This window comes from Salmo trutta, chromosome 13, assembly GCF_901001165.1.
Source record: "Salmo trutta chromosome 13, fSalTru1.1, whole genome shotgun sequence".
Classification (NCBI taxonomy): Eukaryota; Metazoa; Chordata; class Actinopteri; order Salmoniformes; family Salmonidae; genus Salmo; species Salmo trutta.
The window spans coordinates 81,251,525-81,276,247 of record NC_042969.1 but is presented as its reverse complement, the minus strand read 5'-3'; the positions used below and the strand labels follow the sequence as shown (position 1 = coordinate 81,276,247).

Sequence of the window (24,723 nt, the reverse complement as noted above, 5' to 3'; positions counted from 1 at the left end):
TCACAGTAGACTTATAAGATACAAAATCTGTCTAGTGTGTGAATCTGAGAGAGGATGTGTTCATTATCCAGAACAGCATCAGAAGGCAGTTTCCTGACGGGAACAGCGAGGGGGAGGAGAGACTGGGCGTGGGGGGGGGGAGGGAGAATCGTTTAGGCAGGACTCACTAGCCTGTGCTAGTTTGGTACTTTGGTCCTACTAAATAATTTCCATATATCATTTTTTTTGTCCCGTGTGGATGCTATTTTCAGTTTATATATTTTTGTTGCCTCTGACAGACACATGGACGACTCCCGAACAGCATCATGCAAGTCCTGTATCAAGGTTTACCTGTGTTCTAATCCAGAAGGTACAGCAGGTCTGACTGTGTGTGTGCTGTATGATACTGATTGGAGAAGGAATGGGTGTATAACCACTGTGTGCTGTATGATACTGATTGGGTGTATAACCACTGTGTGCTGTATGATACTGATTGGGTGTATAACCACTGTGTGCTGTATGATACTGATTGGAGAAGGAATGGGTGTATAACCACTGTGTGCTGTATGATACTGATTGGGTGTATAACCACTGTGTGCTGTATGATACTGATTGGAGAAGGAATGGGTGTATAACCACTGTGTGCTGTATGATACTGATTGGAGAAGGAATGGGTGTATAACCACTGTGTGCTGTATGATACTGATTGGAGAAGGAATGGGTGTATAACCACTGTGTGCGGTCTAGACTCTGTTGTGGAACGCAGGGCTCTGAGAGAAAGTGTGTTTCCCAGGCTGAGGGAGCACTGCAGACACACACACGGATTGGAGTTCAAGGTGAGAGGTCACCTCTGTTTTGATGTTGGAATGGATATCATACTGTAGGCAGGTCTTATTTAGCTGGTCCTGTATCATACTGTAGGCAGGTCTTATTAGCTGGTCATACTGTAGGCAGGTCTTATTTAGCTGGTCCTGTATCATACTGTAGGCAGGTCTTATTTAGCTGGTCCTGTATCATACTGTAGGCAGGTCTTATTTAGCTGGTCATACTGTAGGCAGGTCTTATTTAGCTGATCATACTGTAGGCAGGTCTTATTTAGCTGGTCCTGTATCATACTGTAAGCAGGTCTTATTTAGCTGATCATACTGTAGGCAGGTCTTATTTAGCTGGTCCTGTATCATACTGTAGGCAGGTCTTATTTAGCTGGTCCTGTATCATACTGTAGGCAGGTCTTATTTAGCTGGTCATACTGTAGGCAGGTCTTATTTAGCTGGTCCTGTATCATACTGTAGGCAGGTCTTATTTAGCTGGTCCTGTATCATACTGTAGGCAGGTCTTATTTAGCTGGTCATACTGTAGGCAGGTCTTATTTAGCTGGTCCTGTATCATACTGTAGGCAGGTCTTATTTAGCTGGTCATACTGTAGGCAGGTCTTATTTAGCTGGTCCTGTATCATACTGTAGGCAGGTCTTATTTAGCTGGTCATACTGTAGGCAGGTCTTATTTAGCTGGTCCTGTATCATACTGTAGGCAGGTCTTATTTAGCTGGTCCTGTATCATACTGTAGGCAGGTCTTATTTAGCTGGTCATACTGTAGGCAGGTCTTATTTAGCTGGTCCTGTATCATACTGTAGGCAGGTCTTATTTAGCTGGTCCTGTATCATACTGTAGGCAGGTCTTATTTAGCTGGTCATACTGTAGGCAGGTCTATTTAGCTGGTCATATTGTAGGCAGGTCTTATTGAGCTGGTCATACTGTAGGCAGGTCTTATTTAGCTGGTCCTGTATCATACTGTAGGCAGGTCTTATTTAGCTGGTCCTGTATCATACTGTAGGCAGGTCTTATTTAGCTGGTCCTGTATCATACTGTAGGCAGGTCGTATTTAGCTGGTCCTGTATCATATTGTAGGCAGGTCTTATTTAGCTGGTCCTGTATCATACTGTAGGCAGGTCTTATTTAGCTGGTCCTGTATCATACTGTAGGCAGGTCTTATTTAGCTGGTCATACTGTAGGAAGGTCTTATTTAGCTGGTCCTGTATCATACTGTAGGCAGGTCTTATTTAGCTGGTCCTGTATCATATTGTAGGAAGGTCTTATTTAGCTGGTCCTGTATCATACTGTAGACAGGTCTTATTTAGCTGGTTCTGTATCATACTGTGGGCAGGTCTTATTTAGCTGGTCCTGTATCATACTGTAGGCAGGTCTTATTTAGCTGGTCATACTGTAGGCAGGTCTAATTTAGGGTCTTATTTAGCTGGTCCTGTATCATACTGTAGGCAGGTCTTATTTAGCTGGTCCTGTATCATACTGTATGTAGGCAGGTCTTATTTAGCTGGTCATACTGTAGGCAGGTCTTATTTAGCTGGTCCTGTATCATACTGTAGACAGGTCTTATTTAGCTGATCCTGTATCATACTGTAGGCAGGTCTTATTTAGCTGGTCATACTGTAGGCAGGTCTTATTTAGCTGGTCCTGTATCATACTGTAGGCAGGTCTTATTTAGCTGGTCCTGTATCATACTGTAGGCAGGTCTTATTTAGCTGGTCATACTGTAGGCAGGTCTTATTTAGCTGGTCCTGTATCATACTGTAGGCAGGTCTTATTTAGCTGGTCCTGTATCATACTGTAGGCAGGTCTTATTTAGCTGGTCATACTGTAGGCAGGTCTATTTAGCTGGTCATATTGTAGGCAGGTCTTATTGAGCTGGTCATACTGTAGGCAGGTCTTATTTAGCTGGTCCTGTATCATACTGTAGGCAGGTCTTATTTAGCTGGTCCTGTATCATACTGTAGGCAGGTCTTATTTAGCTGGCCCTGTATCATACTGTAGGCAGGTCTTATTTAGCTGGTCCTGTATCATATTGTAGGCAGGTCTTATTTAGCTGGTCCTGTATCATACTGTAGGCAGGTCTTATTTAGCTGGTCCTGTATCATACTGTAGGCAGGTCTTATTTAGCTGGTCATACTGTAGGAAGGTCTTATTTAGCTGGTCCTGTATCATACTGTAGGCAGGTCTTATTTAGCTGGTCCTGTATCATATTGTAGGAAGGTCTTATTTAGCTGGTCCTGTATCATACTGTAGACAGGTCTTATTTAGCTGGTTCTGTATCATACTGTGGGCAGGTCTTATTTAGCTGGTCCTGTATCATACTGTAGGCAGGTCTTATTTAGCTGGTCATACTGTAGGCAGGTCTAATTTAGGGTCTTATTTAGCTGGTCCTGTATCATACTGTAGGCAGGTCTTATTTAGCTGGTCCTGTATCATACTGTATGTAGGCAGGTCTTATTTAGCTGGTCATACTGTAGGCAGGTCTTATTTAGCTGGTCCTGTATCATACTGTAGACAGGTCTTATTTAGCTGATCCTGTATCATACTGTAGGCAGGTCTTATTTAGCTGGTCATACTGTAGGCAGGTCTTATTTAGCTGGTCCTGTATCATACTGTAGGCAGGTCTTATTTAGCTGGTCATACTGTAGGCAGGTCTTATTTAGCTGGTCATACTGTAGGCAGGTCTTATTTAGCTGGTCATACTGTAGGCAGGTCTTATTTAGCTGGTCATACTGTAGGCAGGTCTTATTTAGCTGGTCATACTGTAGGCAGGTCTTATTTAGCTGGTCATACTGTAGGCAGGTGTTATTTAGCTGGTCCTGTATCATGGCAGTTGGTGAACTATTCAGTACCCCTCATGGTGGAGAGACGAGGAGCGTGAGATCAAGGCCTCTACAGAAGCCGGTCTTTAGGAGCAGTTCAACACCACGCATTCTACTGTTGATTGGTAGGGGATAGAGGATGTTCTCACAATGGTGCCATGAAGAGAGAGCAGGGGAGGGGAGTGTTATTGTTGAGTATGAACAGGTGCTGAGTGACTGTGTGTGTGTTGAGTGTGAGTTTACCTTCAGGCAATATTATGTGTTTGTGAAGTTATTATCTCTGTTGGGCAGCAGGAGTTATGAGCTTGTTGAACAAAACCCATATTCAGATGGACTAGATGTTTTGTAAATGTATTTTTATAGCTGTGTGAACGATAATACATCGTACTATATGTTTGGTAGTAAATCATCTCTCTCCAGAATATTGTAGTTAAGTAGACCCACACACACTTAAGCTGACTCAGGTGACAATACTAGGCCCAGCTTTTGCTGTGAACTAAGGAAGCTATTAAAGGTCTAATTCAATAGGATTTTCTGTCATGTGTATGTAGGTGATAGACCCTTATGAGGCAAGTGATCCCAGAACCGGGCCAGACCAACAGACTAGACAAAAGCTACTACAGGCGTGTAGAGAAAGCTCTGACGGACCCTACCTAGTGGTAAGGCACCACATCAACGTCCCAAATCAACCCCTACACCCTACTTAGTACATGTAGTAACTCCTGTACTTCTCTGTGTGTCCTGTGGGTGGCGCTGCAGGCTCTTGTGGGGGCACAGTATGGTGCTGTGTGTTTACCTGCCCAGGTGGAGGTGGCAGAGTTCCACATGCTGCTCCAGGTGTGCCAGCGAGCGGGCATCAGTACCCGCGCTCTAGAGAAGGCATACCTGAGAGACGAGAATACAATACCCCCGTCCTTCTGTCTGCAACGACAGACACACATTCACACACAGCTGCACCCCGAGAAACAGGTGAGGAGAAATCACCAGACAGACACACACACACACACACACACACACACACAGCTGCACCCCGACAAACAGGTGAGGAGAAATCACCAGGTAGACACACATTCACACACACACACACACACACACACACACACACACACACACACAGTGCAGCACAGGTCATGATGATCTTTTTCTCAGACAGATGAAAAGACAGGAGAAATGGTTGTTGAAGAGGAGGAGGAGATGAGGAAGGTCTTGCAGGCTGCTGTGAGTCAGTGTGTTCAGGAGGGTCTCCTAACAAGCCTAGGCTACTACAGGTCAGGTGAGTGAGGTGTGTTAGCGAGATGATGTTGGGCTGGTGATAAAGAACGATCTGCACGCTGTCAAAAGCACAAGAGAATGTTTCAAAGGGAGGCTTAAATAGCAAAATACTATTTTCTAGTTTGTATTTATTCTTTAACTACACTGAACAAAAATATGAACGCAACATACAATAATTTCAAAGATTTACAGTTCATATAAGGAAATCAGTTAATTGAAATAAATTCATTAGGCCCTAATTTCACATGACTGGGAATACAGATATGCATCTGTTGGTCACAGATACCTTTAATAAAAAGGTAGGTGCACAGATCAGAAAACCAGTCAGTATCTGGTGTGACCATTTACTTTATGCAGTGGGACACATCTCCTTCACAGAGTTGATCAGGCTGTTGATTATGGCCTGTGGAATGTTGTCCCACTCCTCTTCAATGGCTGTGTGTTGCTGGATATTGGCGAGAACTGGAACATGCTGTCGTACACGTCAATACAGAGCATCCCAAACATGCACAATGGGTGACATGTCTGGTGAGTATGGAGGCCATGGAAGAACTGGGACATTTTCAGATTCCAGGAATTATATACAGATCCTTGTGACATGGGGCTGTGCATTATCATGCTGAAACACGAGGTGATGGCGGCAGATGAATGACACGACAATGGACCTCTGGATCTCATCATGGTATCTCTCTGCATTTAAATTGCCATCGATAAAATGCAATTGTGTTAGTTGTCAGTAGCTTATGCCTGCCCAGACCATAAACACACTGCCACCAGGGGCACTGTTTTTTAAATCTTTTTTTATTTAACCTTTTTGAACTAGGCAAGTCAGAACAAATTCTTATTTACAATGTTAAAAACGTTGACATCAGCAAACCGCTCGCCCACACCACGCCATACGTCTGCCATCTGCCCGGTACAGCTGAAACTGGGATTCATCCATGAAGAGCACACTTCTCCAGCGTGCCAGTGGACATCGAAGGTGAGCATTTGTCCACTGAAGTCGGTTACGACGTCGAACTGCAGTCAGTTGAAGGACGACGAGCACGCAGATGAGCTTCCCTGAGACGGTTTATGACTGTTTACAGAAATTCTTCGAGTGTACAAACCCACAGTTTCATCAGCTGTCCGGGTGGCTGTTCCCGCAGGTGAAGAAGATGTGGAGGTCCTGGGTTGGCATGGTTACACGTGGTCTGCGGTTGTGAGGCCGGTTGGACGTACTGCCAAATTCTCTAAAACAACATTGGAGGCGGTTTATGGATGAACCTGATTGGCACATTGCAGAATGACATCATCTCCCACTATGGAGTAGAGAGAGCGAATCTCCACCAACACCTTGATCAACAGAATAAAAATAACTTTTGGGCACCAACAAAATACAGCACACAACTCATATGTAATTCAGTATTTGAAATAACATTCTGAGCCTCTGACTCCTCATAACACACAGTAGCCAACCAATCAGGAGAAGAGCAGTGCCAATGATCAGTAGCTCCACCAGAAGTCCAGTCTGTTTGTCCACAGCCATGACCTCTGTCTGTGGTCAGTGTGTGTAATAGTAATGTGTCTCTATAGCCCCTTTAGGTAGAGATTACCATGTGACTTCCTCTTCAGTCCTCGACCAATGACAAGTGACTGAATGAAAACTACATAGAGTGTATCACCTGTCCAGGTAGGCCAGACAGTTTAAGGTCGTGGTTCAGTTCTTTACATACAGAAAATGAGCCACATAAACTCACACTCAGCCCCCAAAAGCAACCTAAAACGCTGTTGCTATCTCTCTGTCCCCATAGTAACAGATACCCCAGTATCGTTCTATAAATCTAGATTTGCACATCTGTCTGAAGAAAGGTGTGAAGGTGTGAAATGACTCAATGTTCCCTTCATCGAGGTGCTGTGTTCAAGAGAGAACAGGTGACCTCAGCCGCCCATCTCTCTCTTTAGGCGTAAAGCAAAGGAATTGGTGGGAGTTGAGCAACATCTACTGAAAGAATTACAAACTGTACTTATATTCACCTCTCTGACATTTTAAATAGCTCCATCACTCTAGTAGGATTTCAGCTTATCTATAGTAAACTGTACATTCTTCACACATCTCTCCAGCCATTTAAGTTGTCCAACAGATTACTATGTGATATACTCTTTCATAAGGTGTACCTTTGAAAACTCTCTATCTCTCCAGCTCTCGACACAGACCTGCGATTCGCACTGGAGAATTGTCCTAGACGTGACATCAAACGCTGCCTGGTCTATGTCAACAAGATCTCCAATGGTCGTGGCCAGAGGGAGGGGGCAGACCAACCCCCTAAAGAGCCGCTCCTACACCCCTATCCTCCACTCAAGGTAGATGTTTCGCTTAATAACTGATCTAGAATCTGATTACCCTCCCCCCAACCTCTACCTGGGGATGACAAATATCTGACCTTGTATCAGTGGTATTAGTTAAGGAGTAACGTCATCCCCCATCTACCACAGGCTCTGTCCGATGACAGCCTCCTGTCCCAGCTCTGTGACCACTTCCTGCCCAGCCTGGTGACTTCCTGTCAGCTCCTGGTGTACACCACAACTTCGGAATGCGACCCTCGTCATGGTTACACCCCCGCCAGGAGGAGGAGCTATGCGGAGGGTCTCTGCCAGCAGCTCTACTCTGACCTCCTGGCTCTGATTGACAGCTCTGTCACCATGGGAATGGGCGAGTCAGTATCGTCAGCTCATTCTGATGATGCGTTAACCAGAGAGCAGGCTGAGCAGGAGGAGCTGTGTTCTCTCTATTCCCGTCTCTATGACAACCATCGGCCAGAGGAAGAGGAAGTCAGGTCTTACCTGGAGCAGAGGGACACACGACACCCACTAGTGGTGGTAGGAGGGCCGTGCACAGGGAAAACTGTGCTGCTGGCACATTGTGCACAGCAGGTAGATGGAGCAGTAACTCAGGACATACAGAATCTTATAGAAGTGATTTGAAGAAGAAACTACCTGTACATTACTAGCTACATTACTGACTGAATATCCAGACAACATACATTATAATATCTAATAATATCTTGCTTTAGAAGAGACCTGTAGGGTCCATCCTAAATGACTGGGACTGTTTCTCTCTCCTCTCTTCTGCAGGTGAGGTCATGGCTGAGCGACATGGAGCCCGTGGTGATTATCCAGTTCACCTGTCTGTCAGTCAATCTCTCACCTAGACACCTTCTCTCCAGCCTGTGCCACCAGATAGCCCACAGATACAACCATAACCCTGAGCCCAGTAGCAGAGATCCTAACCCTACCCTCCCCCAGCTCAGACATAACCTTTCCTCCCTTCTCTCCATCTGCCCCTCCCCTAAACAGCCCCTGGTCCTCATCCTTGACGGCCTAGACCAATCTTTGACCGTCTCCGGACCCCAAACCATCAAGTGTCTCCCTTCCCCCCTCCCTCCCAACATCAAACTCATCTTCTCCATCTCCCCCACCCGAACCAATACCCTCCACACCCTTGAACTCCATTTCCCACAATCCTCCTCTGCAGTGTTTGGTGTCTCAGGGTGCTGTGTGAGTGTGGAGCTGGGGCCGGTGGAGGGGAGGGGGTGTGTGAGGATGTTGGCGGCCCTCCTGGAGGGGTCAGGAAGGAGAGTGACGTCAGGACAGCAGGGGGTCATGAACATGGCCCTGATCTCTTGCCCTCTGCCCCTGTACGCTCGCCTCCTGCACAGACACGCCTCGCTGTGGACCTCAGGTACACATCAAAAATACAGTATAAACACATCTATCTCTATATATCTGGAGCTCATTTCTCTCTCTCTCTCTGTCCTCTCTCTCTCAGCATCAGAGGTGACTGATGAGACCCTTCCTGTGGGTGTCCACTCCAGCATCACAGTGTTTCTGGTTCACCTAGAGGAGAAACATGGGTTGGTTCTGGTGTCCCGAGCCCTGAGTTACCTGACCCTCTCCAGGACCGGACTCACAGAGGCTGAGCTCTCTGACCTCCTGTCCAGTGATGACGAGGTGCTGGCTGGGTACGTCTCGGCCAGTGAGCCCCCTCCCTCCAAGGTTAGGGTACCTGAGGTGGAAGTGGAGAGGCTGTTGTTGGATCTAAAGGGGTTTCTGATGAAGAGGAGTGTTGCAGGGTCTCATGTTCTATTCTGGGTCAGTAGACATTTTGGGTTGGTGGTGTGTGAGAGGTACCTGAGTTCCTGGGAGATGAGGGAGGAGATGCACACAGCGATGGCCGACTATTTTAATGGTCGCTGGGCCTACGGTAGAGCCAAACCACTGGTCATCAGACAGAACACAGGACTCAACCAGCCTGGGGTTGTCCCTGACACTGCCCGAATGAAAAAATACATTGATAGGCAACCTCTTGGTCAACCCTATGTGTTTAACTCTAAACCCTCCTCATCCTCCCCCTCTTCTGAGCATGTGCGAGTCAATCTGCGCAAGCTTCTGGAACTGCCCTATCACCTGAAGGAGAGCGGCAGGATGGAGGAACTAGAGCGAGGTCTGATGATGTCACTGGAGTTCCATCAGGCCATGCTGAGGGCGGGGCTTCTAGGGGATCTGGTAACCCTGCTGGAGGATTGGGAAAGGGAGGGGGCGTCCCAGCTCATCTTCCCCAGGGAGAGAGCTCTTCTGGCGGGCATTCTGAGGGACTCAGCCTGTCTCCTCTGGAACTCCCCTATGGAGCTGTCCATGGTGATGAAGGTCAGGCTGCATCCTTTCCTGGGGCTCTGTCCTGAGCTGGAAGGCTATGCTGAGGAGGTGACACAGGGGATCAAGAAGAGGGGAAGTGGGTTAGGAGTGGTGCTCAGTCCTGCCCCCTCTACTGTACCCTCCACACAGGGTTTTTTCCCAGAGGCCAGACAGTGTCCTGTTACAGATGCAGCGGGGACAGTGTCTGGGACTGTGGTTGTCATACAGGGTGATGGGTCTGCTTTGGTGTGGAGGGGTAGGGAGGCAGAGGAACTGAAACTGAGCTGTGAACCTGCGCTGAGGTTTGTAAGTGTCCGGAGTAGTGGGATGTTCATCCTCCTCTCAACTCAGTGCAACACACAGCTCCTGTGGGATGTGAGTGGGACAACGTGTTTTCAGGATGTACTGAGTCTAGAAAGACAGGAGTCCAACTCAGACCAACACTCCAGTACCATAGTTGAAGGGTTTCTCATGTGTGATGACAGGATGTGTGTGTGGTGGAAAGGTCTGAGCTACGTGAGTCTTTCTGAAGTTTCCACCAGCCGCCTCCTCACCCGTTTGCAGTGCCAGAACACTGTGAGGACTGTGTCTTTTCCCTCTAGTGGTCAGTTTGTGTACTGTGGCCAGGAGAAAGGCACAGTGTCTATATTTGACACATCTACAGGCACTCTCACTGCTATCTGTTCCAGTCCAGCAGAGTCATCAGTTATCTCTGTGATACTCAGTGAGGATGAGAGGGAGATGGCGTGTGTGGACAGCACAGGGCACATATTGTTATGGGGCGTAGCCACCAAAACAGATCCCAAACTCCTAAAAGAGTGTTGTAGTGGAGACAGCCATTTTGAGTTCATCAATACAGACCTATCAGAAGAGAGTAGTATTCTGTTGGTGTGTAAAACCCAGGAGATTGTTCTCTGGGACATGTGTGACTGGGAGCAGTGGGACCACTTCAGAGCTCCACAGGGGAAGGCCTTCTCTCAGGCGTTGTTAGCCCAGGACGGACACCTCATCCTGGCTTCGCTAGAGGCCTGTCCCTCTGTGCTGGTGTGGAGGATGACCACTGGTCAGTGTGTCCTCTCCTTAGACACTGGCAGTCTTTCCCAACCCCTCTCACTGCTCAAGATGGAGTCTGTCCTCTCCATGGTCACACAAAATGGCCACCTCACTACGTGGGACTCAGATGTAATATGTGCTGCAGCTATGGTCCCTAGAACAGGGGCTGGGGTGAGGAAGGTGGTGCTGGAGCCAATGGGAGAGCGGTTCTATGTAATTGACGGCTCAGAGATGTTGTGGAGGTGGAGATTACAGACAGGAAGTCCGGAGACTCACTTCCTGCACGACGGCCCCGTGGAGAAGCTGTGTCTCTCTCCAGACGGCAGCCATCTTGTGAGCCTCTCAGGGGAGGACGTTTACGTGTGGCGGAGCGACACGGGACAGAACCTCCACCGTATCCATGGCAGCAGAGCTACAGAGGTTCTAATCACCTCAAACGGTCAAATCGGGGTGTGTGTGTCGCAGCACAGCCTGTCCAGGGTGTGGAAGCTGGCCAGTGGGGCCGTGGTCTGTAACATTCACCTGTACCTGGCTGATGCCCAGGTCTCACCTGAGAGCACCTTCCTGTTAGGCCGTCGTCATGGCGACCTGGTCGCCGTCAGCCTGTGGTCTGGCACCGTCAGTAAGCGCTTCTCGTGCTCAGAACGCTATGAACGTTCTACGGTTGTGGCCTTCCGGACCCTGCCGGAACACCCAGACTTTGTGATAGTGATGGCTGCCTCTGGGTCTGTTTACACATGGAAGATGACAGAGGAGACGGTGTGCCGACAGTTTCTGCTCCCCCAGATGTTCCTGTGCCAGCCACAGGTCTTCCACATGTCCTCTGATGGGAGCTTCGCTCTGCTGTCCACTGATGATGACCTCATCACCCTGCTGGACCTGCCCCATGCCAGGCTGTGTAGGGTCAAGGCCCAGGGTCCAGTCCTCAAAGTTTGCTTGGACGACTCTGGACGCTACGCTGTCTACATCTGCCACCCCCCTGCCCAGGATAATGGCTGTGCCTGTGACCTGCACACTAAGCCATTGCTGGCAGTGGTACGGCTGGCTGATGGGGGGAAACTGGGGAGGTTGTGTCTGTGTAAGACCCCCACAGCTCTGGCTGTGAGTGAGGAGCTGTGTGTGTATGTGGGCTTCCAGGATGGGTCTGTGGGCGTGTACTCCATCTCTGACATCACAGGGAGGGGAGGGGCTGTCAGGGAAAGGATACAAGGGATTGGTTGGGAGAGGCCATGCCAGTGTGACAGTGAGCCAGTGCGATGGTTGCCCCTAGCAACACCCAGCATCACATGGCCCAAGTCTTCTTCAGAGATGACATAACAGATCTAGGCCTGAGTCTTCTTCAGAGATGACATAACAGATGTAGTCCTGAGTCTTCTTCAGAGATGACATAACAGATGTAGGCCTGAGTCTTCTTCAGAGATGACATAACAGATCTAGGCCTGAGTCTTCTTCAGAGATGACATAACAGATGTAGTCCTGAGTCTTCTTCAGAGATGACATAACAGATGTAGGCCTGAGTCTTCTTCAGAGATGACATAACAGATGTAGGCCTGAGTCTTCTTCAGAGATGACATAACAGATGTAGGCCTGAGTCTTCTTCAGAGATGACATAACAGATGTAGGCCTGAGTCTTCTTCAGAGATGACATAACAGATGTAGGCCTGAGTCTTCTTCAGAGATGACATAACAGATGTAGGCCTGAGTCTTCTTCAGAGATGACATAACAGATGTATGCCTGAGTCTTCTTCAGAGATGACATAACAGATGTATGCCTGAGTCTTCTTCAGAGATGACATAACAGATGTATGCCCAACTTGTGTCTTGTTGGCCAGTTTCCTTCTTTATTCATTTTTAAAAAATGTGTCCATTGTTACCTGTTAGTAAATTGCTGAATAAATAAAATTGATATTAAAATGGTTGTTTTCTGTCCAATATCAATGTATCAGAGCGATAACAAATCAGCTCATATTTGTTCAGCCTATTGATATGAAACTGGTTACATCATTGGAATCAACAACAAAGAACATTTGTACCAAAAGTGTCCGATCTTTAGTACCGACGGCAGTAACAACGGGTGTGCTTAAGGTATGTACAGTATGTATGACTCATGGAATCTGGCTCTGTAAACACATCAGACAAGCCTCAGCTGTAAAGATAGACTCAGCTAAATGACGTGGTCGCGTGCAGCACCGCAGATATCAGGTGTTAATGGTCACATACACATGGTTAGCAGATGTTATTGGTCACATACACATGGTTAGCAGATGTTATTGGTCACATACACATGGTTAGCAGGTGTTATTGGTCACATACACATGGTTAGCAGATGTTATTGGTCACATGGTTAGCAGATGTTATTGGTCACATACACATGGTTAGCAGGTGTTATTGGTCACATACACATGGTTAGCAGATGTTAATGGTCACATACACATGGTTAGCAGGTGTTATTGGTCACATACACATGGTTAGCAGGTGTTATTGGTCACATACACATGGTTAGCAGGTGTTATTGGTCACATACACATGGTTAGCAGATGTTATTGGTCACATACACATGGTTAGCAGATGTTATTGGTCACATGGTTAGCAGATGTTATTGGTCACATACACATGGTTAGCAGGTGTTATTGGTCACATACACATGGTTAGCAGATGTTAATGGTCACATGGTTAGCAGATGTTATTGGTCACATACACATGGTTAGCAGGTGTTATTGGTCACATACACATGGTTAGCAGGTGTTATTGGTCACATACACATGGTTAGCAGATGTTATTGGTCACATACACATGGTTAGCAGATGTTATTGATCACATGGTTAGCAGATGTTATTGGTCACATGGTTAGCAGATGTTATTGGTCACATACACATGGTTAGCAGGTGTTATTGGTCACATACACATGGTTAGCAGATGTTAATGGTCACATGGTTAGCAGATGTTATTGGTCACATACACATGGTTAGCAGGTGTTATTGGTCACATACACATGGTTAGCAGGTGTTATTGGTCACATACACATGGTTAGCAGATGTTATTGGTCACATACACATGGTTAGCAGATGTTATTGGTCACATACACATGGTTAGCAGATGTTATTGGTCACATACACATTGTTAGCAGATGTTATTGGTCACATACACATGGTTAGCAGATGTTATTGGTCACATACACATGGTTAGCAGATGTTATTGGTCACATGGTTAGCAGATGTTATTGGTCACATACACATGGTTAGCAGATGTTATTAGTCACATACACATGGTTAGCAGGTGTTAATGCGAGTGTAGCGAAACGCTTGTGCTTCTAGTTCCGACCGTGCAGTAATATCTAACAAAGATATTAAGATAAGCAAGATGCAAGACTTTGCTCTAACAGTCACACACAGTATCTGTGCACAGGTTTGCTTCACGCTGGGTAGCCAGGGCACCAAAACAGGAGAGAAGTTGAGCCTCGCTCTTCAACGCTCTTAGTTGTGTCGGAAATTGACCCACTATGCTGTTTACTTTCTGCATCTATATCATATCGCTGAGTCTACCTTTAAGATGGGGTGAGGGGTAAATATTAAATCCGGTTCTGATGAAAAACAGCTTTATGCAAACTTGTGGTCTGAGCTGCACCTCCCCTGATACACTCACATTCCTTCTCTTACCAAAATGTACTCACTCTCTCGCTCTCCCAACTACAATCTCAATCACACAGTCACTCTTTCTTTTAAAAACACACACACACACACACACTAACCAGCCCACCAAACAGAAGGACTAAGGTCAAACAAATTCATTCATTTAAAGATTTTTACCAAATGCATAAAAGTTGGTCATTTCAACCTAAGTCGTGCTGCAATTCAAGAGCAGGCAGATAAATAATATTCTGATTTATCTGTGTGTCTGGGTGTCTGTGTGTCTGGGTGTCTGGGTGTCTGTGTGTCTGTGTGTCTGTGTGTCTGGGTGTCTGGGTGTCTGTGTGTCTGGGTGTCGGTGTGTCTGGGTGTCTGTGTGTCTGGGTGTCTGGGTGTCTGGGTTTGGTCATTTCCTATGTGAGAGTGTGCTGACAGATGGGTTAGAATCATCAGTTAGGTGGGAACCTTCCTCTCCTTCTGTCCCTGACCTTCTGCCTACACCCCTGTGGACAGACCTGAACACACACACACCTAAATACACACACACTACACTATTATTCCTTCCCCACCCTTGTCTGGGGTCAAAACATAAAGGTTTGTTGGGATCAAAGACTTTTCGAAGACTTTCTTGTCTACCCCAGGAGGCTGCTGAGGGGAGGACGGCTCATCATAATGGCCGGAACGGAGCGAATGGAACGGCATCAAACACATGGAAACCAAGTGTTTGATGTGTTAGATAGAATTCCGCTCCAGCCGTTAGTAAGAGCCCATTCTCTGGAACGAATGTGCAACCAGCCCCCTGTGTTGTCTATAGTTCTGCTATTGACATGTTAAAGACACACAGTCTAGGACTTTGGTTGTACATATTTTACCTCATGTTCAAACTGAAATTGTTATTGTATGGTTCATAACATACATAATATGTCATGAAATAATTTATTTTGCTCATGTGCACATTTGAGGCCATCTTTCAGGACCCACGTTTACTCATGAGCACCCCCTAGTGGAGGTTCCATAATACAGTTTCTGTTGGAGCACCCCTAGTGGCTGTTCCATAATACAGTTTCTGTTGGAGTGCACCTAGTGGAGGTTCCAGAATACAGTATCTGGTGGAGTGCCCCTAGTGGAGGTTCCAGAATACTGTATCTAGTGGAGTGCCCCTAGTGGAGGTTCCAGAATACAGTATCTGGTGGAATACACCTAGTGGAGGTTCCAGAATACAGTATCTGGTGGAATACCCCTAGTGGAGGTTCCAGAATACAGTATCTGGTGGAATACACCTAGTGGAGGTTCCAGAATACAGTATCTGGTGGAGCACCCCTAGTGGAGGTTCCAGAATACAGTATCTGGTGGAGCGCCCCTAGTGGAGGTTCCAGAATACAGTATCTGGTGGAATACCCCTAGTGGAGGTTCCAGAATACAGTATCTGGTGGAGCACCCCTAGTGGAGGTTCCAGAATACAGTATCTGGTGGAATACACCTAGTGGAGGTTCCAGAATACAGTATCTGGTGGAGCACCCCTAATGGAGGTTCCAGAATACAGTATATGGTGGAATACACCTAGTGGAGGTTCCAGAATACAGTATCTGGTGGAATACCCCTAGTGGAGGTTCCAGAATACAGTATCTGGTGGAATACACCTAGTGGAGGTTCCAGAATACAGTATCTGGTGGAGCACCCCTAGTGGAGGTTCCAGAATACAGTATCTGGTGGAGCGCCCCTAGTGGAGGTTCCAGAATACAGTATCTGGTGGAATACCCCTAGTGGAGGTTCCAGAATACAGTATCTGGTGGAGCACCCCTAGTGGAGGTTCCAGAATACAGTATCTGGTGGAATACACCTAGTGGAGGTTCCAGAATACAGTATCTGGTGGAGCACCCCTAATGGAGGTTCCAGAATACAGTATATGGTGGAATACACCTAGTGGAGGTTCCAGAATACAGTATCTGGTGGAGCACCCCTAGTGGAGGTTCCAGAATACAGTATCTGGTGGAGTGCCCCTAATGGAGGTTCCAGAATACAGTATCTGGTGGAGCACCCCTAGTGGAGGTTCCAGAATACAGTATCTGGTGGAATACCCCTAGTGGAGGTTCCAGAATACAGTATCTGGTGGAGCACCCCTAGTGGAGGTTCCAGAATACAGTATCTAGTGGAGTGAAAGATTAGAACTCTTAATCTGAACAACCAACATCTACCAAAACAAAACCATCCTCTTCCTTAACTACTTAACCTAAATACTCTAACTACTTAACCTAAATACTTAACCCTAACTACTTAACCTAAATACTTAACCCTAACTACTTAACCCTAACTACTTAACCCTAACTACTTAACCCTAACTACTTAACCTAAATACTTAACCCTAACTACTTAACCCTAACTACTTAACCCTAACTACTTAACCCTAACTACTTAACCCTAACTACTTAACCTAAATACTTAACCCTAACTACTTAACCTAAATACTCTAACTACTTAACCTAAATACTCTAACTACTTAACCTAAATACTTAACCCTAACTACTTAACCTAAATTCTCTAACTACTTAACCTAAATACTTAACCCTAACTACTTAACCTAAATACTTAACCCTAACTACTTAACCTAAATACTCTAACTACTTAACCTAAATACTCTAACTACTTAACCTAAATACTTAACCCTAACTACTTAACCTAAATACTTAACCCTAACTACTTAACCCTAACTACTTAACCCTAACTACTTAACCCTAACTACTTAACCTAAATACTTAACCCTAACTACTTAACCTAAATACTCTAACTACTTAACCTAAATACTCTAACTACTTAACCTAAATACTTAACCCTAACTACTTAACCTAAATTCTCTAACTACTTAACCTAAATACTTAACCCTAACTACTTAACCTAAATACTTAACCCTAACTACTTAACCTAAATACTCTAACTACTTAACCTAAATACTCTAACTACTTAACCTAAATACTCTAACTACTTAACCTAAATTCTTAACCCTAACTACTTAACCTAACTACTGTGGTGGATGAATCAGAATTAGTTGGGTAACATAGATAATTAAGATGTCTTATCTGCATAATATGCTTATGTGATATACTTGTTATTAGAATGTATCCCTTTGGACTTTGGTGTTGGCAGTTGTACTTCTTCCCTCAGCTGGGGTTCAGTCACTTGGGGCCCAGAGAGGGGAGAGGTCAGGCTTGTCTTTTACATGTCCCTGGTGCTATGCAGAATATCAGAAAGGGAAGAGGACAGGATGGAACATTGTCTTCATATGTGAATGTGTCTTTACCTATTCTTAAACCATGTGAAGGGATGGCGTGATTAAGGGGGAACAAATTACTTGTCTCCACAATGTCTGTGCGGAAGTCACTCCCTCCTTTGGCATTGGGGGGAGGTGTATGGCAGTGTCTGGAAACATTGTATGTCCCCTCTGATGTTGCACTTATCCTGGGATAGTGAATGACCTAGAGGCTCACTCCCCTCAGTGAGCTTGTCCAGGAGAGGGGTCAAGAAGGGGTTTTACTTGAGATGGGAGTATCTAGAGTTGACAATTGAGTTATGCCATTGGATGAGTTGGTGGTTTTGTGCTATGAAGTACTAGGAACAAGATTAGAACCTCGTCTTAGGGACCAAACTGAAGGATAATTTATAGCGAATGTTATCTGGCTACGGGATACTCCTTTCTCATTATAAAGTCTTCCTTTGTGAACTGTTCCTAATATCTGTGGTTTGTTATGTCGACTAGGGGGGTGGATCTTTGCTATAAAAGATCTCAGTAGCCATTGTGTTGTCACTCTCAACGGTTCATTAGAAATAGGGAATCATTGAAAGTCATTGCTATTGCAAAGCTCTTATTATTAAAGATGTTGTTTAAGTATAACTCTGACTGGTGTGTGAAGTTTGTCTCTCCTCATTTGGTAATACAGAAATTAACCACCACACTACTTAACCCTAACTACTTAACCTAACTACTTAACCCTAACTACTTAACCCTAACTACTTAACCCTAACTACTTAACCTAACTACTTAACCCTAACTACTTAACCCTAACTACTTATTACTAACTACTTAACCTAACTACTTAACCTAACTACTTAACCCTAACTACTTAACCTAACTACTTAACCTAACTACTTAACCCTAACTACTTAACCCTAACTACTTAACCTTAACTACTTAACCCTAACTACTTAACCTAACTACTTAACCTAACTACTTAACCCTAACTACTTAACCTAACTACTTAACCTAACTACTTAACCCTAACTACTTAACCCTAACTACTTAACCCTAACTACTTAACCTAACTACTTAACCCTAACTACTTAACCCTAACCACTTAACCCTAACTACTTAACCTAACTACTTAACCTAACTACTTAACCCTAACTACTTAACCCTAACTACTTAACCCTAACTACTTAACCTAACTACTTAACCCTAACTACTTAACCCTAACTACTTAACCTAACTACTTAACCCTAACTACTTAACCCTAACCACTTAACCCTAACTACTTAACCTAACTACTTAACCTAACTACTTAACCCTAACTACTTAACCCTAACCACTTAACCCTAACTACTTAACCTAACTACTTAACCTAACTACTTAACCCTAACCACTTAACCCTAACTACTTAGCCTAACTACTTAACCCTAACTACTTAACCCTAACCATTCCTAAATTCCTAAATTCCTCATCTGATGTTTTTTCCCTCCACATTGATACACACACACACACACACACATTAATGTGACAGTGCATCTATCCATTTCCTCGCATCTTCCAACTTCAGTTCGCCCATCCAGGGAGCCTGCTGTGATTGGTTGAAAAAGGCTGTGAGTGTGACCTCCGAGGATGCTGGGTTGAGAACCAGAAAGGGAACGCAGAGCCACTGAAAAACCAAACTACACTATTCATACTGCATATTACACTGGACTTTACTTTATACTGCTAAATCGACCTAATATAAGCCAGAACTGTTGTAATTTATTCATCTCATCTACTCTGCGCTTTGATTGAGAAGTGGAAAACCTCTCTGTGTCTCTCACCAGGCTGATGAAGATGTTTGCGTTGATGTGTAGATGATGGCTACTGCTGCAGACAGAGCAATGGATTAGGTCGAGGAGATAGCATATATTTAAAAACAATACATAAATCTCACATGAAGGGATGAATTATTTTCTAATTGCATAGTGTTAGGCAACCTCATGACTACTTTGTAATATCTTCATCTACTGTACTGTAGATGTTGCCATCTCATTTTGAGATTTGATTGATATAGCGTAGACTATTGTACATTTATAATTTGTGATGTGCAAGTTTTGAAAACGCACAGAAACCTAAGTATGAATGTTAATTTTCGTACACTATAGTTGTGGCTGCCCATAACATTGTTTTTATAAAACATGGTTTAGATATTGTCGTAATCAATGTATGTATATGGTTGTAATCCACTATAATTTTGGGCTGAGTGCTCCAAGGATTTCCATTGGGAATTGTTTATGCCTGTTGCCATCAGCAGGGGGTGCAGGAGCACAGTGGTTTGCGTCTCTGCCCCCTCAACAACAGTTCAAGAAGATGCCTGTGAAAACTCTAACCTTTCTCCTCCTCTCGTTTTTTTGTTGTTCTCTTAAACAGGTATGTGGTGTACACAAGCACATTATCTATAGAAAATGTTAGAGTCAAAATGATTATCTGAGTGATACTTACCTTTCATGTTGAAGTTGTAAAGTTTAATGTGTAAATTGATCGAGTGCAAACTGTTAGCGATCTTGACATAGAGATGACTGGGTTTGCAGCTAAGCATGGCTAGCCCATAGAGTAATATAAGAAAAAATGGCGCAAGGTAATATTCTGGTTTGAATTGATTTATTTATAGCTCCTCTGAGGTAATATTTCTGTTTATTTTCTACTCCTTTTATATTGTCTAGGCCCTGACATATCCCCAGCCAAGTGTTATATATGACAGAGTTGTATTTTTCTGTTTTAACTGCGCTAACTCTAGCCTGTCATCCTATAGGGTTGCTATTAGCTTAGCTGTTATGGTTATCTGGCTCAGTATTGTCTTGAGATGGCTGTACTGGTTTATGGTTAATTTATCTATTTAAAGGTGTTTCTATTGAAACCTAGTACATGAGGTTAAGATAAATACTGAGAAGGTATATTTTTTAAATACAAGTCAATGTATTAGCTAGTATGACTTTTAAATACAGAGGATATATTATATTACTGTACTTACAGCACCAATTCACCCAGGCTTCGAACGTTACAGTCCCAACGAATGTCTGGAGGGCAGCCATGCAACCAGTCCAACGGTTCCACTGCAATGGCAAGAGCGCTTTTGGGTGCATTAGATCAGGGTTTTCCAAACCCGTTCCTGAGGCCCCCCATGGGAGCACGTTTTGGTTTTTGTCCTAGCACTACACATCTGATTCAAATAATCAAAGCTTGGTTATTTGATGTCGCACATGTTGCTGAAAAGCAACCTGAGAGGTATGTACAGATATTGTATAGACCATAGAATTAGAATTACTAGAAGGGGCATAGGCACCTTAGAACATGGCTAGGAGGGGCTCTGCCTTGGGGGTGAGGGAGGAGCTTTCTCAGGCTCAATAGTTTGAAGAAGATCAAATCACATTGGATAATTTGGGGGGGGGCTCTCCATCTCAGAATGCACATATAAAGATTGCCCGCGAAAAAAGGCTACTGGCATTGTGTCGGAGATACATCACCTGTGAAAAAAGGCTACTTGCTGTTCACCCAAACCGACACTGTTTTGGGTGGGAATGTCCGTTCTACTCATTTTAATTCCATGCAACAATGGCTGTGGTACAGTATGTATTATCCGTAGTGTTGTACGGATAAGCCAGATGCATTATCTTAAGACCTAACTCACATTTGAATATGGCTGTGTCATTATGTGTCATTATGACTTTGGAGAATTATTTATGACACATCGAACTCATTTCATTTGAACAATCCTAGGTGGCAATTCTAAAAGTGGCCTCCCGAGTGGTGCAGCGGTCTAAGGAACTGCATCGCAGTGCTAGAGGCATCACTACAGACCCGGGTTCGATCCCGGGTTGTGTGCGGGTATTGTCATGATATTTAAAAGGTAATACAGTATCTATAAACATCAAGTACACCAGGGGTTCTCAAAGTGGGATCCGAGGTACTGCAGGGGGTCCGCAGCAAGATCTCAAAATATATATAGGCCTAGATTAAACACATTTTGGCCAAGGGATCTGTGGAATACGCTTTGAGTGTGTTATACAATACAATGTAATATTATTAATCTACAATTTATGTTCTTAACCCTGGGCAACATGGGCCTGGGAGGCTCACAGGGATATTGGTATCCACAGTACTCCACCAATTATGCATTTTTCGACTTCTTGTAATTTAAGCTTTAAAAACTGGAACGTGTTCTCTCTGCCTCATGGCAAAATGTGAAGAATTGTAGGATATTAGCTTTAAAGCTGCAACAACAAAAAATCTCTGTTCCTCATGACGAAAGGTGTACAATTGCAGGAAATTTGCTCTCCGATGTGAAGAGATAAGCCTTTAAAATGTTCCTTCCCAGGGCCCGGGACTTGGTTCGTCCGGCCATGTGCTACCAAACTCATAGTACAACTCCTGGTGCTATTATGAGGGGGTCCCGCAAGCCCTGATTAATTTGCTATCAGAAAAGGGACCTGGCCCGAAAAAAATTGAAAACTCTGAATTACACAATACATGAAAAGCAAACACAAACCACAAAAAGCTAAGCATGATCATATGAAACAGACAGTAAAAAGGGCCAGGGTAGAGTATGTATGCCTTGGTACAAATGGCAAGGTATATTGCTGACTGACCCAGTATCTGTGTATTAGTGATGTCGACGAGTATGACGTGTCTTTTCTTTAATGCCCCGAAAGTTCCAATTCAAACTCCCATTAGACAGCTCTGCAAGTGTTATAATGTCAAGATAAGTTTGTTAATCACCAAATATGTAGTTTTGCGACGCAACTATCTTCACATACTCCCGTTATTGCCTGGAAGTACTTCCCACAAAAAAGTCTAAATAAAAATGTATTAAGGAACCGGAAAAAAAACTCCAATCACTCATTACTGCCAAACACAGGTCGGAAGTCTACAACAGATCAATACATTGGAGGTGTCAAAGATACATTTGTATCTGAATAAAGACGTGGGTTTTGCTAAACAACGAATATAGTTGTTTGTGTCGTCCGTTTTGGCAAAGTACCTGCGTAATTGCACACCCAGCTCACTCAGGTGCTTCGCTATATCACATTTGACATTGTCCGTAAGCTTGAGTTCATTTGCACACAAAAAATCATACAATGATGGAAAGACCTGTGTGTTGTCCTTGTTAATGCAGACAGAGAAGAGCTCCAACTTCTTAATCATAGCCTCAATTTTGTCCCGCACATTGAATATAGTTGTGGAGAGTCCCTGTAATCCTAGATTCAGATCATTCAGACGAGGAAAAACATCACCCAGATAGGACAGTCGTGTGAGAAACTCGTCATCATGCAAACAGTCAGACAAGTGAAAATTATGGTCAGTAAAGAAAACTTTAAGCTCGTTTCTCAATTTTAAAAAAAACGTTTCAATACTTTGCCCCTTGATAACCAGCACACTTCTGTATGTTGTAAAAGCGTTACATGGTCGTTGATAATATCATTGCATAGTGCAGAAAATACATGAGAGTTCAGGGGCCTTGCTTCAACAATTTTCACTGTAGTGTCCAAAACGTCTTTCAAGCTGTCAGGCATTCCTTTGGCAGCAAGAGCCTCTCGGTGGATGCTGCAGTGTACCCAAGTGGCTTTGGGAGCAACTGCTTGCACATGTGTTACCACTCCACTATGTCGCCCTGTCTTGGCTTTTGGGCCATCAGTACAGATACCAACACATCTTGACCACCAAAGTCCATTTGATGTCACAAAGCTGTCCTCTCATGTTGTCCTGGTTTCCAGTGGTTTGCAGAAGAGGATGTCTTCATAATTGACCCCCATAAACGTAACGTTTGCATTGTCCCAGCCATATCCGTGGGAGCAGGAAGAATTAAGTCCTCCACAATAGTATGGGGCTTGCCTGTCCTAGCCACTCGGTAGCTCACCATATAAGACTTTTCTAGCGCCTTCTTATTAATGGTATCTGTTGATTTTATTCATGTCTTACTACTCAAAAGTTGTCTTTATTCTCACTCAAAAAAACTCCTGTGGCTTTTTTTTTCAATTTATCATGTTTCGTTTCTAAATGTCTGCGCAAGAGTGAAGGTTTCCTGTGAGAGAAGAATTGTTAATGTGATTGGATGTTAATTATTTGACCAGGCTACCTGTATTTGACATTGTGTTGTTATTTCGCTGAACACTATATAGGTTTCATTTTATTTTTGGCAGTGGAACGAGGCTACTCATTCGATAAAAACAACTCACCCAAATGTATGGCATTTAAAAAAAATGTGAATCACATTTTTATTTGGCGTACCCCAGTTTGGGAATAAGGCAATGGTGTTTAGATGGAATTTGTGTTCCTGGAAACTGGACCTTTTTTGGGAGACCATTCTTTTGTTTTACTGAGATTTACTTTCAGGGCCCAGGTCTGACAGAATCTGTGCAGAAGATCTAGGTGCTGCTGTAGGCCCTCCTTGGTTGGGGACAGAAGCACCAGATCATCAGCAAACAATAGACATTTGACTTCAGATTCTAGTAGGGTGAGGCTGGGTGCTGCAAACTGTTCTTGTGCCCTTGGCAATTAGTTGATATATATGTTGAAGATGGTGGGGCTTAAGCTGCATCCCTGTCTCACCCCCCAGCCCTGTGGAAAGAAATGTGTGTGTTTTTACCAATTTTAACTGCACACTTGTTTGTGTACATGAATGTTATAATGTTTTATGTTTTTCCCTCAACACCACTTTCCATCAATTTGTATAGCAGACCCTCATGCCAAATTGAGTCAAAAGCTTTTTTACAAGTTTTGGTTTGTTTGTTTATCAATTAGGCTGCGCAGGGTGAATACGTGGTCTGTCATACGGTAATTTGGTAAAAAGCCAATTTGACATTTGCTCAGTACATTGTTTTCACTGAGGAAATGTACAAGTCTGCTGTTAATGATAATGCAGAGGATTTTCCCAAGGTTGTTGTTGGGGTCAAATTTCCACTTTTGTGGATTGGGGTTATCAGTCCTTGGTTCCAAATATTGAAGAAGATGCCAGAGCTAAGGATGATGTTAAAGTATATCCAATTGGAATTTGTTGTCTGTATATTTTATAATTTAATTTAGGATACCATCAACCCCACAGACCTTTTTGGTTTGGAGGGTTTGTATTTTCTCCTGAAGTTCATTCAATGTAATTGGAGAATCCAGTGGGTTCTGGTAGTCTAGCTGATTCTATGTTTTGTAATTGATCATGTATATGTTTTTGCTGTTTGTTCTTTGTTATAGAGCCAAA

The 24,723-nt window shown here is 44.2% G+C and overlaps 1 protein-coding gene and 3 long non-coding RNA genes across 4 annotated transcripts; all 4 read left to right on the top strand.

The window, feature by feature from the left end:
* Nucleotides 1-197: 197 nt before the first annotated feature.
* LOC115206606 (NACHT and WD repeat domain-containing protein 2) lies at nucleotides 198-12,542 on the top strand. The gene is made up of 9 exons (XM_029773752.1): nucleotides 198-349; nucleotides 727-815; nucleotides 4,181-4,288; nucleotides 4,389-4,598; nucleotides 4,779-4,902; nucleotides 7,084-7,244; nucleotides 7,377-7,814; nucleotides 8,016-8,622; nucleotides 8,710-12,542. Exons 1-9 carry the CDS (start codon nucleotides 283-285, stop codon nucleotides 11,943-11,945), a joined length of 5,040 nt encoding a protein of 1,679 aa, XP_029629612.1. The 5' UTR covers nucleotides 198-282; the 3' UTR covers nucleotides 11,946-12,542.
* On the top strand, nucleotides 1,207-2,041 carry LOC115206609 (uncharacterized). The gene is made up of 3 exons (XR_003880828.1): nucleotides 1,207-1,238; nucleotides 1,618-1,965; nucleotides 1,996-2,041. It is a non-coding gene; the product is annotated as an uncharacterized LOC115206609 (long non-coding RNA).
* On the top strand, nucleotides 2,507-2,999 carry LOC115206608 (uncharacterized). The gene is made up of 3 exons (XR_003880827.1): nucleotides 2,507-2,538; nucleotides 2,576-2,923; nucleotides 2,954-2,999. It is a non-coding gene; the product is annotated as an uncharacterized LOC115206608 (long non-coding RNA).
* On the top strand, nucleotides 3,097-3,769 carry LOC115206607 (uncharacterized). Its single transcript, XR_003880826.1, has 3 exons — nucleotides 3,097-3,168; nucleotides 3,259-3,579; nucleotides 3,610-3,769. It is a non-coding gene; the product is annotated as an uncharacterized LOC115206607 (long non-coding RNA).
* Nucleotides 12,543-24,723: the final 12,181 nt, after the last annotated feature.